Source organism: Ammospiza nelsoni, chromosome 5 (genome assembly GCF_027579445.1).
Source record: "Ammospiza nelsoni isolate bAmmNel1 chromosome 5, bAmmNel1.pri, whole genome shotgun sequence".
Taxonomy (NCBI): domain Eukaryota; kingdom Metazoa; phylum Chordata; class Aves; order Passeriformes; family Passerellidae; genus Ammospiza; species Ammospiza nelsoni.
In genome coordinates, this window is record NC_080637.1 from 1,077,235 (window position 1) to 1,095,622 (window position 18,388).

Here is an 18,388-nt window from a genome sequence, read left to right on the forward strand (position 1 = left end):
CCGCGGCGGCCGCGCCGCAGGAGGAGGAGGAGGAGGAGGAAGGCACAAAGTCTCCTTTGTGTGGCAAAGCCGAGGCCCCAGCAAGCCCAGAGGGCCGGGATGAGCTCGGATGCGGTGCTGGGAGCTGAACCCCCTCGAGGACACAGCCCCCAGCCCCTCACACCCATCCAGCCTCGAATTTGGGGACAAAGAGGGGCAGTGACCCTCGCTGGGCTCAGCCACCCCCGTGGTGTGGGAGTGTCACACACAGAGGGGTCAGCGCCAGCAGGGACAGTCCTGTCCCCAACCCACACCCACCTCTGGGGCTCCAGCAGCAACAGCCCCAGGAATCGCCCAAAACTCCTGGAGAAACCCCAAATCCCCGTGGGGCTCGGCCAAAAAACCCAAGGGGAAGAGGAGCAGAGAACCCCCCATGACCACAGCTTGGTCCTCACCTGAGGGACACCGCCCTGGCGCCGCGGTGGCCTGGGGACAGGGGGACAGCAGGGACAGCAGGGACAGCGGGGACAGCGGGGACAGCAGGGACAGGGTCCCGGGGGACGCGGCCAGGCCGAGCCCGTGGCCATCCTTGGCCGTCCTTGGCGTGACTTTGGGCGACGCCTTGGCCCCAGTCCGGCCCCGGCCGCCCGCGTGGCCCCGGCACCGCGCCAGGCAGGACCCGGGCACTGCCCCCGGCCTTGGGGTGCCCCCTTTGTCCCTGTGCCCCTTTGTCCCCGTCGCCCGCCCCCGCCCCGGCCGCTGCGGCACCGGGCCGGGCTGAGGAGCCCAGCCCCTCTGCGGAGCCGCCGTGACGTGCGAGGCTGGAGCTGCCGCATTGCGGATGGGCCCCCCCGGCCCCCCCGGCCCCGCTCCCGCTGCCCCTCGGGGACCCACACCTCAGGCTGGGGACAGCGGGGTCCCCTGGCCACCACCCGGGGGCAAAACGCCGTCCCCAGAGCCAAAAGGCCACCGGAGCCACCAGCGGAGCCACCTGCGATGCTCACGGCACCGGCTGCACCAAGATGGTGCCTGGGCACAGCCCTGGCACGGCGAGGGACGGGGACGTGGTGGTGGCTCCTGGATGGGGCTGCCCTGCCATGGGGACACTGGGGGTGGCACCAGACCGGCCTCGATACCCTGAAACCAGGGCTGGATCCATGGGAATGGGCAGGTGGGGATGGATGGGGACAGGGACAGGATGGGGATGGGGACAAGGACAGGGACGGGATGGGGACAAGGACAGGGATGGGGACAAGGACAGGAACAGGGATGGGGAATGTGATGGGGACGCGGACAAAGACAAGGACAGGGACAAGATGGGGATGGGGACAGGGATAAGATGGGGATGGCATGGGGATGGAGATGGGGACAAGGACAGTGACAAGATGGAGATGTCATGGGGACAAGGACAGGGACAAGATGGGGATGGGGACAGCGGCAGGGATGGGAATGGGGACGCGGATGGAGATGGTGGGGATGGGGATGAAGTGTGGGACAAGGAGAAAGAGGAGAAGGAGAAGAGAAGGAGAAGGAGACAGGGATGGGCATGGGGATGGGGACAGGGACAGATAAAGATGGGCACGGAAACGGGACAGAGACAGAGACAGAAATTTTTCAGGGGTAGAGACGAGGAAGGGGATGCAGCTTGAGCTGGGGACAGGGATGGAGACAGAGCAGGACAGGGACGGGGACAGTGACGGAGCAGCCGGGAGCTCCATGTTGGGCTGAACCGGGCCGGTTTGTGCCGCAGTGCCCGCAGAGACACCGGGCACGGCCCCCGCCCAGCGCCCGGGGACGCCTCCTCACCCCAGAGCAGCCCCGGCCCCGGGCAGGACCCACCCCGGCACCCCGGCCGAGGTTTGGGGTCCCCAGACAGGGCTGGGGGACAGCCTGAGCCCCCCGCAGCACCGGGGGGGCAGGGGGTGCGCACCGGGGATCGGGGGGCTCGGACAGCCCCCCAAAGCAGCCCCGCCGTGTTCCGGGGTCCCCCCGAGCCGGGCTTTCGTTAGCGGCACAATTCGGGACGGCGGAGCCGCCCCCGGGGCTGCAGAGCGGGCACGGAGCGCACCGGGGGCGGGGGGGGGCACCCCGGGACCCCCAGAGAGCCCCCCCAGGGCCGGGGGCCGCGGGCGGTGCGGCCGCCCCCCGATCTCGTTGTCACCCGCGGCGCCCCCGGGACGGGAGCGCGGCGCCAGCGCCCCGACGGGAGACGGGCGAGGTTCGGGGGGCCCGGGCGGGATGGGGGGCGCCGGGAGCGGGGCAGGCACGGGGGGCTCAGCCCAGCGTTCGGGGACCCTCCCGTCGAGGAGAAGCGGGGACAGGGGGAGCGCAGCGCCGGGCTCGGGGCCCGCCGGGAGCGGGAGCGGGGGGCGAAGGGAGCGGTTCAAGGGGGGTCCCCGAGCCCCGGGGGGGTCCCGGCAGGACCCGACCCCCCCCGGGCCCGAGGGCCGCACTTACCTGAGCCACCATCGCTGCCTCGGCTCCGGGCGGCCCGACGGGGGGGTCACCGCGGGCTGGGGGCACGGACGGACACGGACGGACACGGACGGACACGGGACCCCCCCCCGGCACCCCGCACATCCCCGGGGGGGCCCCGCCGCGCCCGCGGCCCCGGCGCTCGCACAAGTGGCGGGGAGCGGCGGCGGCGGCGGCCTTAGCCCGGCCGGGGGACCCCCCCTGCGGCTCCCAATTGGCCCAGGTGCCCCGGAAGGTGGAGCCGGGCCCGGGGCGGGGAGGGGGGGACGGGCTCACCTTGGGCCGCCCCCCCTGCCCCGCTCCCCACCCCCGAGGCCGCCCCGCCGGGGGAGCGGCGCTGTCCGAGCCCCCGTTCCGCTCCGGGGGCGATGCCGGGACCCCCCCGGGCTGGGAGCGGAGCGGGGGCTCCGAGCAGGCGGAGCCGCCCCCGCTCCATCCAGCGCTGCCCGCGCTCCGCGGGGCGGAGGCGGCGCCCGCCCATCCCCGAGCCCCGGGGCGGCTCCGTCCCGGCGGGCAGGGCCCGGGCACGGCTGAGCCCCGGCCGGCGCTTCCTTCCCTTGGGGGGGCATTTTTATAGCCGGGGCCGGCCCGCCCCGGGGCCGCCGTCGGGGCCGCTCACCGGCTGTCGGACACCGGAGCCGCGCACCTGAGCCGCCCCGACAGCGCCGATCCGGTTTCCCGCGGCCGAGACTCCCCCCAGTCCCCCCGCGGGGCCGGGGGGGCGAAGGAAACCGATCCCGACCCCCCCCCCCGCACCCCCGGGCACCGCAACCCGAGAGGCGCAGCTGCCGCCGCCCGCCCCGAGGGGCTGCGGCGGGATGGGATGGGATGGGATAATGGCATGGGATCCATGGCATGGGATCCATGGGATGGGATGGGATGGGATCCATGGCATGGGATGGGATGGGATGGGATGGCATGGCATGGGATCCATGGCATGGGATCCATGGGATGGGATCCATGGGATGGGATGGGATGGGATGGCATGGCATGGCATGGGATCCATGGCATGGGATCCATGGCATGGGATCCATGGGATGGGATGGGATCCATGGCATGGGATCCATGGCATAGGATCCATGGCATGGGATGGGATCCATGGGATGGGATGGGATGGCATGGGATGGCATGGCATGGGATCCATGGCATGGGATCCATGGCATGGGATCCATGGCATGGGATGGGATCCATGGGATGGGATGGGATCCATGGCATGGGATCCATGGGATGGGATCCATGGCATGGGATCCATGGCATGGGATCCATGGGATGGGAAGGGACGGGCGGGGCTCGGGGGGCGCGATCCCCGCTGTGGGTCCGTGATGGATCCCGGGGTTGGGAAGCGCTCCCGGTGGTCCCGGGGTCCCCTCCGTGTCCCGGCGCTGCAGGGATGGGGGACACGGAGCAACCCGCCCCGAATCCTGCTAAAATTATATCCCACCCCCCAAATTCCGTTTCTGGTCCCCACATTAAACCCCCTCCCCCAAATCCCCCCCAAAGCCCCCCCAGCGCAATAACGCAAGTTCAAACCATCTGTAGAAATATAAACAAATAAATAAAAATACAAATTTATAAGGATAAAACTCTCGGGGGGGCTCAGTGCCGCCCCCCCGGGCAGGCGCGTGTGCAGCGCGGGCTCCAGCGCCGCAAACCAGCCCGACCAGTTTGGGGCCGGGCCCGCCGGGAGCGGGATCGGGTTGCGGGGCCGGGATGGAGGCGGGAGAAGCCATCGGGGCTGCCCGGGGGTTCTGTGGGGTGAAACCCCCCGGGCGGGGGGGGACAGGGGGGCTGGGCTGGGGGAACCCCCCAGAGGGATGGAGGGGAGGGCAAGGACAGGAGGAGGGGCTGGGATGGGAGGGGGATTGGTGGATCCTGGGATTGGGATGCCCTTGGGATGCTGCTCTGTGGTGCTGGGGAAAGGAGGGTCCTGGGATGGTCCCCAAACCCAGGGAGGTCCTGGAGCCTGGGGGCGCCTCTGGGGGTCCCCAAGACCTGGCGTGGTCCCCCCCCCAGCCAGGGGTGGTCCCCAGGGGTGGCTGCCAGGCAGGGAAGGAGCTGGGATGGTCCCTGCATCCCATCGGATGCTTCCCAGGATTCCAGGAGGGTCTCAAGCCCAGAGGGAGCCAGGATGGTCCCAAGGCCCAAGGATGGTCCCAGGAAGGTCCTGGAGACCTCAAGACACTTCTGGAGCCTCCAGGATTATTCCCAAGGAAAGAACAACCCCAGATGGTCCCCAGAAGTCAGGATGGTCCTCAGGACCCCAGGATGGTGCCCAAGAGCCTGGGATGGTCCCTGAGACCCCAGGATGGTTCCTGACACCCCAAAACTGTTCCCAAGATGGGAAGCATCCCAGATGATCCCCAGAAACCAGGGTGATCCCTCCCCATGATCCTTGGAAGGTCTCCAAGCAAGAAAGAACCTGGAATGATCCCCAAGAGCCTGGGATGGTCCCTGAGACCCCAGGATGGTCCCTGAGTTCTGGGATGGTCCCTGAGTTCCTGAAATGATCCCCAAGAGCCCAGAATGGTCCCTGAGTTCCTGGGATGCCCCAGCTGAGGACGGTCCCCAAGACCATGGGACGGTCCCCAAGCCAGGAGGCTCCCGGGGCGGTGCCCGTGCCAAGGGATGATCCCGAAGCTGGGACACCCCCATGCCCTGCACGGTGCCAGCCCCAGCGGGGGACGGGGCCCTCACTCGGGCTCATCCCTCTCCTGGCACCCCCAGCATTTCAGCTCCACCGAGGAGCGGCCGGAATTTCCCCAATCCTTGTCCCGCGTAAGCCGAGCGGAGCCAACGGCCCTGTTTAAAAATTTACATCTCCTTCTTGTGTTCCTGGGCCCAGTCTGGGATGGATGGGCTGCAGGAGGCCCTGGGAAGGCGGAGGGGCCAGGCAGGGCATGGATGGATGGATGGATGGATGGATGGATGGATGGATGGATGGATGGATGGATGGATGGATGGATGGAAGGATGGAAGGATGGAAGGATGATAAGAATGATGCAATATTGATGTGCAGGGAGCTGCATCAGCCAGGGAACCCTCCCAGGATGTTCCATGGCCAAATCCTCCCTGTTCCATGAGATCCCTGCTCCAAAATGGGGTGGAAGCTCAGGGAGAGGCAGGGGGGAGTCTGGGTCACCCCGGTGGGCACCACCCTTGGCTGGGATGAGCAGGGATGAGCATCCCATTCCTGTGGGTTGGGGATTTTGGTCTGGAGCTGTTGGATTCAGCATCACCACGCTCAGGTGGGGAGAGGAAAATGGAATGAAGGGAGGAGTTGGGGGAAAAGAGCTGAAAATTGGGAATGAGGGAGAAACGCCGGCTCTAAAAGGCTCAGAATCACCGGTTTGGGGAGAACAGAGACATTTGTCACCAAATGTGCCCTGAGCTGGGAGTGTTCTCTGCAGGAGCCCTCCTGGGTGGGACAGGGTCAGTGGGATCCATCTGGGAAGGTCCGTCCTGGTCCAGCCCCACCATTCCAGCCGGGCACACACAGGTGTCCCACCGGCCGTGGCTCGCCTGGGTGGCACATCCCGAGCTGGAATTGGGGTCTGGATTCAGGAGGAGGGAGCCAAACCCTTCCCCACAGCCCGAGATGGAGCCAAACCCTTCCCCACAGCCCAAGATGGAGCCAAACCCTTCCCCACAGCCCGAGATGGAGCCAAACCCTTCCCCACACCCCCCTGCCCTTCCCGGGCTGGGATGGGGCCGTGTCCCTCGGGAATGTCATGCATTAGTAATGGCCACCGATCCGATCCGCCCGCGCTGACGGCATTTCTTCCAGCGGGAGCAACAATCGGGCGTAACCGGAGCCGCACGGGGCCGGCGGGAGGCTCAGGTGTCCCCCGGGGACAGCGGGGTCACCGCGCGGGGCTCGGGGTGTCTGGGTGCCCGCGGGGCTGGGGGCGTCCGGATGGACACAGGGATGGACACAGGGCAGACACACGGATGGACACAGGGATGGACATAGGAATGGACACAGGGATGGACACAGGGATGGACACAGGATATTCACACGGATGGACAGAGGATGGACACAGGGATGGACACAGGGCAGACACACGGATGGACACACGGATGGACATAGGGATAAACACAGGGATAGACACAGGGATGGACACAAGGATGGACGCGGGGATGGACGCAGGGATGGACACAGGATGGACACAGGATGGACTCAGGATGGACACAAGGATAGACACAGGGATGGACACAGGGATGGACACAGGGATGGACGCAGGGATGGACACAGGATGGACACACGGATGGACACAGGATGGACATAGGGATGGATGCAGGGATGGACACATGGCACCGCCAGCAGGGCATCCCTGAGATCCTGTCACAGACCCTTGGGGGTGGCATCAACCAAAGCCTGATGGTGGTGGCACCCAGGTCCCCACAGGGATGGCACCAAGCAGAGCCAGAGCCCAATGGAAATGGCACCCAAACCCCTTTGGGATGGCACCCAAAACCCCACAGGGAGAGCACCCAGATCTCCAGAGGGTCCTTGGAATTCCATGGGTGCAGCACCCAAAGCCCTGTGGGAACCCAGAGACCCATGGGGATGGCGCCCCAAATCCCTTAGGGTGGCACCCAGGGAAATGGCCCCAAAGCCCCTCTGGGGTGGCACCCAGAGCCCAATGGGAGTGACACCAAAATCCCATGGGAACGGCACCCAAAGCTCCTTGGGGACAGCGCCCAAAGCCCTGCGTAGTAAAAGCCAGAGTGCCATGGGAATGTCACCTGGAACCCCATGGGAATGTCACCTGGAGTCCTATGGGAATGTCACCCAGGGCCCCATGGGAATGTCACCTGGATCCCTTGGGAATGTCACCTGGAACCCCACGGCAATGTCACCTGGAGTCCCATGGGAATGTCACCTGGAACCCCACAGGAATGTCACCCAGAGTGCCATGGGAATGTCACCCAGTGTCCCATGGGAATGTCACCTGGAGTCCCATGGGAATGTCACCTGGAACCCCATGGGAATGTCACCTGGAGTCCCATGGGAATGTCACCCATAGTGCCATGGGAATGTCACCTGGAACCCCACAGGAATGTCACCCCACAGTGATGCTCCCAGAACCCCTGAGGTGTCACTGTCACCCACATCCCCGGGAGCTCCAGGTTCGGGGCTTTGCCCTTTGACCCTGTCACAGACCGGGCACGGTGACACCTCTGGGTGTCCCCAGGGCAGGAGCAGCACCTGCCACCAGCTCTGTGTCCCTGTCCCCCCCCGTCACCCTAACACTGCCCCCCCAAACCACAGCCACGCCCCGAGGGGGACAGCGGGGACAGAGCAGCCATGGGGACACTGCCGGGGGACAGGGAGGGCACCAGGACCGCGCCCGGCTCTGCCCGGACTGGGAGGGCACTGGCGGGGCACGGGGGCCACCTGCCGGGCGGAGGGGACAGCGACAGTGCCACCCCCTGGCCCTGGAGCCCCCGAGGGAGGGGACACAGCCGCGGGGGCGGGACTGTCACCTGGAACCCCATGGGAATGTCACCCAGAGTGCCGTGGGAATGTCACCTGGAGTCCCGCGGGAATGTCACCTGGAACCCCATGGGAATGTCACCCAGAGTGCCATGGGAATGTCGCCTGGAGTCCCATGGGAATGTCACCCAGAGTGCCATGGGAATGTCACCCAGAGTGCCATGGGAATGTCGCCTGGAGTCCCACGGGAATGTCACCAAAGTCCCATGGGAATGTCACCTGGAACCCCATGGGAATGTCACCCGGTATCCCATGGGAATGTCACCAAAGTCCCATGGGAATGTCACCTGGAGTCCCACGGGAATGTCGCAGGGGCACAGCCCGGGGACAGTGTCACAGGAGGTGGCCCGGGCGGGGACAGTGTCGCAGCCCCCCTGGCAGCAGGTGGCACTGGCGTGACACAGAGCGTGTCCCCAGGCTGGTGACAAACAGCCCCGGGCTGGGGAGGAGGAGGAGGATGGAGAGGAAGGTCGGGCTCAGCCGCAGCTGCGCGGTGGCAGCTGCAGGGTCAGGGCAGGTGAGCGGGGACAAGGGACGGGCCAGCCCTGTCACCTTCCCCAAACACCCCCGTTCCCTGCACGCGGTCACCCAGCAAACAGCCCCTGTGCCTAATTAGCGCCGTTAATTAATGACCCACCTGGGACAGCTCCAGCTCCAAGGACACCTCGGGATACAAGGAATGGAGCAGGGGGTGCCTCGTGGTGCCTCATCCAGCCCCAAAATCATCCTAAAAATCCTAAAAATCCTAAACCTGAGCTTGGGGGCCGTGGCTGTGCCACAGGGATGGAGGGACATCATCACCTGAAGAGCTGCAAGAGGAACGGGTGAGGGTGGAGGAGACCTGCAGGACCTTCGGCCTCACCACCATCACCTCCAGGTGGTGCCTCTGGAGCTGCTCTGGGATGCAGGGCCCAGGATGGAGCCCAGGGCCGTCCCTGCAGCCCAAACACCAGGCACGGCTCAAGGTATGTACACATTTTATTTAAAAAAAAAGAAGTTTACATTTGAATTATACACAGCTATCGGAGAGGTTACACCCAGAGGAGAGGCAGCTGTGCCACTCTAGCAACCAACACCAGGAAAAAAGAGGAGAAAAAAGGAAAAATAACAAAAACTCAACTCAACCCAAGGGCAAAACCAGATCTCTGATGTGACAGATCTCTGCTCTCACCTGACAGGAACCCGGCACGGGGCGGGATTGTGGCTGTGGCAAAGGGGCAGCAGGATGTGGAGGGGGAAAAAAGGGATAAAATAAGAAAAAAATACAAAATTGTGAAAGATCTCCCAGGTGCAGCGAGCAGGGAAGGGGCACAGCTGAGGGATGGCTCAGGCTGTGGCACAGCGCTGCTCCCGGGGCCACCATCCCTGCTGGGGACAAAGCCAGCCCTGGGTGGGGACAGCGGGGGCAGAGGGGCCTGGCAGTGCCCACCCGGCCTCTCCTTCCATGGAAACCTCGGGGAGAGAGGAGAAACGGCGGGGGGAGAAGGCAAAGGCTGCCCCAAAGCAGCTCCGGGGCTGTGGCAAAGCCTGGCAGCGGGGAGCCCATCCCAGGGTGACGCCAACACTGTGGGTAAAGGAGAAAATCACCCTGAAAACGGGGAAAAAAGGATTGGAGATGATCAAATAAAGCTCTTACACCTTTCCATCCAGATTAGGTGGGTGAAGTTTTACATATTTTGGGGAGGGGAGATTTTTTGGGAGGAAAGGGGAGATTTGGGGTGAAAAGAAAGAGGTGGGAAATGCAGGAGGGGAAGCAGCAGTGGGGTCTGAGGGGGTACAGGACAGACCCCAGCCCACCCTGAGCTCCTTCACCTTCACCCAGCTCCTTCTCCCAGCACTTCTGGCAGCTGGATTTTCCTCCCAGGACAAGAGCTGGGTTTGTCTCAGCCTGGGAAGGGCTGGCAATGTTCATTTTTGGGGCTGAGCCACCAGCCTGGAAAGCTCAGTGAATCCATCCTGTTGTGTCTCACACAGCCAGCTGTGCTTCCCCAATTTTTGGGCATTATTTTTTTTTGGAATCCCAGTTTAGTGTTTCCCATCCAGCCCTAAATCCACATGAGGGGAATGATGGAGATGAAAAACCCTGCAAGGGAAGGGGGTGAGGGAATTAGAACACTATTTTTATACAATATTGAAAAAATACAAATTTTTATTGTGATTTCTTTTTTTTTTTTTTTTTTTTTTGGTTGCCTTTTTGTTTTTTTGTTCTGGTTTTTTTTTTGTTGTTGTTTTTTTTTTTTTTTTTTTCTCATTTTTTGAAGCTTTTTAAACTGAAATCACCACCCAGCACTTGACTCTACTCCTAAGTAGCACCTACAAGTAAAGGTTTATAGCACAAGCAAAACTGCCAGGGCAGCAGGAAAGCGAGTTCAACGTGGCCCCTCCCTCCCCAAATTAATGAGCAAACAACGTGCTAGATAAGAGTTAATTACATCATTACATGTTAAATAATTAATATTACCCTCCAACAAGCCACAAATGCTAGATAGAGAACTTCAGCACAGTACTAGCCACAGCCCTACACCACTGCTGGGAGAGGATGGGGAGGAGGAGGAGGAGGAGGAGGAGGAGGAGAGGGAAATCCTTTGCTTCGTGCCCGGAATTAACAGAAAGGAAATTCATGGTAGGATTTTTATTAAGGAAATTCATGCCAAAGCCAAGTGGGACTTGATGGAGTTTTTTGTTTTTCTCCCCCAAAAGCAACAGAAATAAAAGGAACTGATTGTGCTTTATGAATCAGAGGTGGGGCTGGGCTCTGCCAGCCCCAGCTCGGTGGAGTCTCAAAGGAAAAGGAAACAAAGGCCAAGAATTCTGGGGAAATGGCAAATGTACCAGTCTGACATTCAACACTCTGCTCCAGAGTCGCTCAGGGTGGGTTGATTTCTTCCTGCAGGTCGCATCACAAACAAAAAGATCTTGTCCAAACCCCTCCAAAAATCCCCAAAAGAAAACAGCAGGTAACATTCAGCTTTAAAAATCCATCTCAGCTTGAAGCTCCGACGCACAATTATCCCAATTCAAGTATCCCAAGGAGACATTTACTTATCAGATTTCTAGGAACAACAGCAAAAAAAAAAAAATTAAAAATCTCTCAGTTTGCCGCAAGACACCAGGAGAAATCCAACATTCCAATTCCCAAACATCCTGGAAAAAAACCCAAAAAACCAAAAAAAAACCCTAAAAAAGAAAACCAAACCAACCAACGAAAAACCAAAGAGTGAATTCATTTGCTTCCTCAATTGGTGCTTTTTAGGCTTTTTTTTTTTTTTATTCAGCTCAAATTTTGTGTGGTTTTTTTTTCCTAGATATTTTTCTTTGTTAACTCTTAAGGAATTTTTATCCTGTTGTACACACACAAGCAGATGGGAACCAAGCTGGTGCAGAAGGGGGCAGGAAAGAAAGATTTAAAAAGAGACCAAAAAAAACCCAAAAAGGAAAACGCAAATCGGTGCCGATGGATTAGTGGACTTGGGCCAACGGGACAATTCCGTGGAGCTGCAGCTCTGGCAAGGCCAATCCATCTGGTCAGAGGAGAATTCCCAGGACACAGCCAGGTCTGTCAGGTGTCTGAACCACACTTCCAGCACAAGAGGGAGTGGGGAAAAGAAAGCAAGGAAAAAACCCCCAAAAACGGCAAAGCCAAGCAGGAGCCGTGAAGGGCAGCGGGTTCCAGAGGGGCGGAGGAAGGAGGAGTCGGGCTCCAGGCGCATCCCAGCTCCAGGAGCTTCCTCCTCATCCGTGGTGCTTCTGGGTGGTTCTTCCTCCCGGGCAGGGAGCAGGAGCATGCCCAGCCTCTCCCCAGGCCCCGGGGGCAGCAGGGCAGCTCGGCGCCCAGGGTTCGGGAGGGCAGGGGATCCGCGGCTGAAATCCCCAGCAGGGCAGGAGGCTCTGCAGGGCCCAGAGCTGCACGCCCTGCACGGGGCTGCTCTGAGCTCAGGCCCTCCGGCCCAGCCTCTGAACACAGCCTGGGGGAGCCCCTAGATCCCTGCACCCCAGGGGCTGGACTTGGAGGGAACACCAACGTCTCAGGTGGAATCACCAACACCTCAGGTGGAATCACCAACGTCTGAGGTGGAATCACCAACGTCTGAGGTGGCAACACCAACATCTGAGGTGGAATCACCAACATCTGAGGTGGAATCACCAACACCTCAGGTGGAATCACCAACGTCTGAGGTGGAATCACCAACATCTCAGGTGGAATCACCAACGTCTCAGGTGGGAACACCAACATCTGAGGTGGAATCACCAACACCTCAGGTGGAATCACCAAGATCTCAGGTGGAATCACCAACATCTGAGGTGGCAACACCAACACCTCAGGTGGAAACCTCGAGCCGACACCAAATCCTTCTCTTTTTTCTACCCTTTGTTTGGATTTTGGGGTTTTTTTGCTAATTCCCTCCCTCCCAGGGCAGCTGTTTGGTAGCACACCAAAGCTGACTTGGCCAAATGGAAAATCTCAAGGCATGCATCCTGCATATTGCTACCAGAATGGAATGTTGGGAATGCTCTAATGCACCTCGGGAACCGGGACATGACCGAGAAAATCAAGACCTAAAGGGTGATATATATATATTTATATATAAACACACACATATATATAAATATATATATATAGCTCAATGCTAGAATTCATAAAAACCTTGTTTAGTAATAAAAAAAATTGCTTTGTTTAAATATGAATATTATAGTCTGCTTCTCATGGTTAGGAAATTAGAGTCTCTCTGAAAAGCAGGTGCCTCCTCTACTACAACTCCATGTCCTGAGCCTCATCTTCAGAGAAGTCAGACATGGAGCTCTCGGATGAGCTGTCCCCGGTGCCTTCTTCCTGCTCTTTTAGTGCTTCTTCTGTTGCATATTTCTGGATGTATTCTGGAGGGGAGGGGAAAAAAGCAAAAAATGGGATAATTAGGGATGGGTAATCAACAGCTGTGGGATATTGGATAAATCAGATAAATGATTTCTTATAGAATTGTTGTAAAATAAATATCTATATCTATATCTATAATATGTATAAAGTATATAATATATATTTAAATATATTAAAATACATATATTTAAATATTATATATATATTTGTGTTCTAAAATATAATTGCGAATAAAAAGTATTATGAAATATGATAAATGACCATAAATAATCACAAGAATTAATACTGATAAATCATGTAATATATAAATTATAAATGGCATATTTAATCAATCAGATAAATTATTTCTTATAGAATTGTTGTAAAAATTGTATAAAAATATATAATATATATTTAAATATAAAAAATATATATTTATATATAATATATATAGTTATGTTGTAAAATATAGTTGTGAATAAAAATTATCATGAAATAGGATAAATGACCATAAATTATCACAAAAAGTAATAATGATAAGTCATGGAAATATACAAATTATAAATGGCATATTTAATAAATCAGATAAATAATTTCTTATAGAAGTGTTGTAAAACATATGTATAAAAGAAAATATATGTATAAAAATATAATATATATATTTAAATATATTAAAATATATATTTATATACTTTATATATATATATACTTATGTTGTAAAATATAATTGTGAATAAAAATTATCATGAAATAGGATAAATGACCATAAATTATCACAAAAATTAATACTGATAAATCATGGAAGTATATACATTATAAATGGCATGTTTGACAAATCAGATAAATGATTTCTTGTAAAGCTGATAATATAAAATGTAATTGTGAATAAAAATGATAAAAATTATTATGAAATAGGATAAATGACCATAAATTATCACAAAAATTAATACTGATAAATAATGTAATATATAAATTATAAATGGCATGTTTGATAAATCAGATAAATGACTTCTTGTAAAATTGATAATGAAAAATAGAACTGAATAAAAGTGATAAAAATCATCATGAAATAGGGTAAATGCTGACAAAGTTAATACTGCTAACTGATACAAGTACATAAATGATAACAGATCCCCCTGCCCAGAGCAGCTGGGGCTGCCCCATCCTCGGGGTGTCCCAGGCCAGGGCTGGTGCAGATTCCCTGCCAATTGGGATGGTCTCTAAGGTCCCTTTGACCCCAACACTCCAAGGCTCTGTGGCACATCCCAGAGCTGGCTGTGCCTCCCCAGAGCTCATCTCCCTCTGGAAAAAGGGGAATCTCAAAGAAGTTGTTACTGAATCCCACATTTTATTCCAAGTATACACCGAAACTGCCTGGCAGCAGCTCTGGGAGCTGGCAGACACTCTGTGCCTCCCCACAGCTTCCCCAGAGCTCATCTCCCTCTGGAAAAGGGGAATCTCAAAGAAGTTGTTATTGAATCCCAAATACTATTCCAAGTATACACCGAAACTGCCTGGCAGCAGCTCTGGGAGCTGGCAGACACCGCAGGCACCAGGCAGGACAGGAGGACACCAGCACCTCCTCCCTGCTGCTCCAGGGGACATTCCCACCTGGAAGCTGCTGCCTCCTCCAGCCTAAGCTGAAACTTGAGCCCTTCAAGCTTCAAATGCCACTTTTTATTAATCCAGGAAAGCTCCTGGGCTGGGTTTATTGGAAGGTTTCACTCAGGGAAAGTGAAATTTCCAGGGAGTTTCCGTGCTGAGTGTCACATCGATTGGGATTTGTGTTGGGATTTTCAATCAAGGGAAAAAAACCCCAAAATATCTAAATGGTGACAAAAGGTGTTCAGGAAGGGGAACCCTCATGGCACCAATTCCTGCCAGGAAAACCCCTCTGGGTTCCTGTGTCACAGAGCCTGGAGCAGCAGGACAAGCTCAGCTCACACCCCAAGGGATCCCACTGCAATTCCTGATACATGGAGTAGGAAAAGTGACCCAGAGATGTCCTGAACTCCAGCAGAAACTCAGCCTGGGCATCTCCAGCTGTTCCTCACCCTCCCAAGGGAAATGCCCTAAGAAATCTCCCAGAGAAGAGAAGGAATTACAAATTTTGGAGCACACTCCTTGCCTGTGCCCCCTCCCCATGCCCCAGGAACATTCCCTGTGCTCCCAGCAATGAAATCACCAGGAGCAGCAGCAATAAATAAATAAAATACTGGATTTGCACTCCCAGGGCTGCCAGGATCCTCTGCAGCACGTTTAGCATGTCCAAGGTTATTTTTTGGAACAGGGCATGGCAGAGTTTTATCTCCATCCCATCCCTGTCACGCAATCCTGGCAGGAGCTGCTGCACTGAGGGCTCTGGGATTTCTGGAACGTTCCAGGCACTCCCAACTCCTTCCAGATCATCTGTACCTGGCTGCAGGGGTGGGAATGAGGGAGCAGGTTATCCCTGCATCTCCAGGATGCCCTCAGAGCTTCCTTTGGTGAAATCTCTTTTCCTGGCTTTTTTCCAAGGGTATTTTTGGGTTCTAGGCTGTTTTCATGAAAGCCCAGAGGACTCTCAGTGCTGGCACTGGAGGTTTTATCTGACAAATTATTGTTTTGGATGCAATTTTTTGCCCTTCCCTGGTATAAAAAAGCAGGGAATGGACTTCGGGATTCTGAGCAGGGCAGATCTGCAGTGAAGTCTCCACAATCCTGTCAGAGGAATCAGCCAAGGGAGGCTGAATAATTCAATATTTAAATCAAATTTTGAGAGTTCTACCCTCAAAAAACAGGAAATTCACACCAGGATTTTAACTCCTGGGTGGCAGAGCCAATCCCAGCTTTTGGGATTCCTGAGCTTTCCCAATTTCCTCACCCCTCCCTCCTTCACATATCCCATGGAAGGGGAAAAACCCTTCAGAACCTGCAGCCAAGAGCCATCATTGCCTCGGGATGGAATCCCAATTAACGGTGCTAATTAGGCCTCACCTTTAATTTTCTGTTTGTACTCTTCTGGTCGGTGGAGGTACATGGCTGCAGCGTCCCCATTGAGAGGATCTATGGGGTTGGGATAGGCCAGCAGCTGGGGCAGGAACGACTCAAAAATATTGGTGAGATCTGCAAGGCAAACACAACCCTGGTGTCAGTGTCCCCAGGGCAGAGCCACCCCAAAAATCCACCCTGCAACACCCAGACAGCAGCAAAACTCTGAGGAAAACGCTCTGGGAATGAGGGGAAATAAAGGGAGGAAAATCGAAAATGAAAATAAAGGGAGGAAAATCAAAAATGAAAACAAAGGGAGGAAAACCAAAAATGGAAATAAAGGGAGGAAAACCAAAAATGAAAATAAAGGGAGAAAAATCAAAAATGAAAATAAAGGGATGAAAACCAAAAATGAAAATAGAGGCTGATGGAATCAAAAATAAAAATAAAGGGAGGAAAACCAAAAATGAAAATAAAGGTTGATGGAATTAAAAATGAAAACAAAGCTGATGCTGCAGCTCCTCACAACTCCTCATCCCTACACACACATGCTGATACCCATGGATGGTGCTGATCCCAACCCTAAATCCTGCCGGGATCTTTGGGGAAAACCCAAATAAAGGGTGGGGAACACACTGGGAATGAAACATCCCTTCCTTGACACTGCAGGAACATCCTCTCCCTGCATTCATTCCCAAGGATTCACCCCCAGCCCCATTCCATGCACACAAACTGCCCAGGCCAAGAGCAGCTCCATGGAAATTCTCCTTTTTTCCTGACCCAGGAAAAAGCACAATTCTCTGCTCCTTTACCTGAAGTGTAAATTCTCCTGTGCCAATGAAAATAAAACTCCTCACAAACTCCTCACGCTGATTTCCATGGGTTAAGCAAGGAGGGGGATGGAATTTTCCTGATTTTTAATCCTGGCTGGAAAAATTAGGAGAAACCCCAACAAAGAGTGCTGTGCTTTGCCCTTCCCTGGATTCTTTACCCCTTCCAAGCCTATTTAAATGGAAGCTCTCTGCCCATGGAGCAGGGCTGGAGCTCAGCCTCTGAGCTGCTTCCAGCCCAGCCATTCCATGGGAAGCACAAAGCTCTTCCAGAGCTTTCCATGATCTGGTTAACAGCAACCAGCACTAAAAATTAAACAATTAAACAATTCAGGGGATGTGCAGAGCTCCCAGGAACTCCTCAGTGCCAGCAGGAATCTGTCACCAAATAATCCACAGCAGGGAACAGCCCAGGAGTGCACAAACCCCTCTTGGGAACCCCCAACTCCCCATTCCAGATTTGGGGATGGGCAGGAACCAGCCCTGAGCCATCATCCCTCCTTGGAAATGCTCCTGGTGTGGGGATTCCTGTGGGAATGTTCTGGAAATCTCTGATCTGTCTCTGTTTCCTCGTGGCAGGGAAATCCTGGGGGTGAGCATCGCCAGTGTGGCCACCTCCCCCTGTCCCTGCTCCTGGAAAAAAGCTGGATCCCATTCCTGAGCCACCACAGAGCTCCTGAATTTAATTCCAGAGCCCTCAACTTCCCCAAAATTCCCCAAAAACGGGGAAGGAGATCTGCAGGTGCTGTCCTGTGCAAAGAGCTCCTCCAGCTCTGGGATGCAGCCACAGAATTCCAGCTCCAGCTCTGGGTGCAGTGTCCAGGTTTGACAGGAGCTCCTGGGACGGAGCAAAGCAGCACCTGGAGAAAGGATCTGAACCCCAAAAAGGACCCCAGGAAAGAGCAGGAGGGCTCTGGGTGGCAATTCCCTGGATCTGAACCCCAAAATGATCCCAGGGAACAGCAGGAGGGCTCTGGGTGGCAATTCCCTGGATCTGAACCCCAAAAAGGACCCCAGGAACAGCAGGAGGGCTCTGGGTGGGAATTCCCTGGATCTGAACCCAAAAAGGACCCCAGGAACAGCAGGAGGGCTCTGGGTGGGAATTCCCTGGATCTGAACCCCAAAAGGGACCCCAGGAACAGCAGGAGGGCTCTGGGTGGGAATTCCCTGGATCTGAACCCCAAAATGATCCCAGGAACAGCAGGAGGGCTCCGGGTGGGAATTCCCTGCCCTGGAGAAAGGATCTGAACCCCAAAAAGGACCCCAGGAACAGCAGGAGGGCTCTGGGTGGCAATTCCCTGGATCTGAACCCCAAAATGATCCCAGGAACAGCAGGAGGGCTCTGGGTGGCAATTCCCTGGATCTGAACCCCAAAATGATCCCAGGAAAGAGCAGGAGGGTTCTGGGTGGGAATTCCCTGGATCTGAACCCCAAAAAGGACCCCAGGAACAGCAGGAGGGCTCCGGGTGGGAATTCCCTGGATCTGAACCCCAAAATGATCCCAGGCCTGAGGGCTCCTGAGGCTGAGGCAGCAGAGCCCTGAATCCCCTGTGGCTCACAGGACACCCAGAAAATGAGTTTTTCCTGAAGGAACCTCTCTCAAACCCCCAAATGTGATTTCCATGTCCCAGCAGAAGGTGCCCCACACCTGAATCAAGAGATAAATTTTGTTTTCCAGCTGGTTGTGCAGGAATTTCACCCCCAGCACTGAGGAGCTGCTGCTTCCCCAGGAACGAGCAGGAATTGAAGGTGCTCAGGAATTTTTTGTGGATATTCCAGGTTTCT

General features: G+C 55.7%; 1 protein-coding gene across 1 annotated transcript in view; it reads right to left on the reverse strand.

Annotated features, from left to right (window-relative positions):
* Positions 1-10,097: 10,097 nt before the first annotated feature.
* The window catches only part of UBE2H (ubiquitin conjugating enzyme E2 H), a 52,931-nt gene continuing 44,640 nt past the window's right edge, over positions 10,098-18,388 (reverse strand). The window contains exons 6-7 of the mRNA XM_059471559.1: positions 15,780-15,908; positions 10,098-12,826 (exon numbers count right to left, since the gene is read on the reverse strand). Coding sequence (XP_059327542.1) covers positions 12,702-12,826; positions 15,780-15,908 — 254 coding nt within the window. The 3' untranslated portion in view covers positions 10,098-12,701. The remainder of the gene's footprint in view (positions 12,827-15,779; positions 15,909-18,388) is intronic.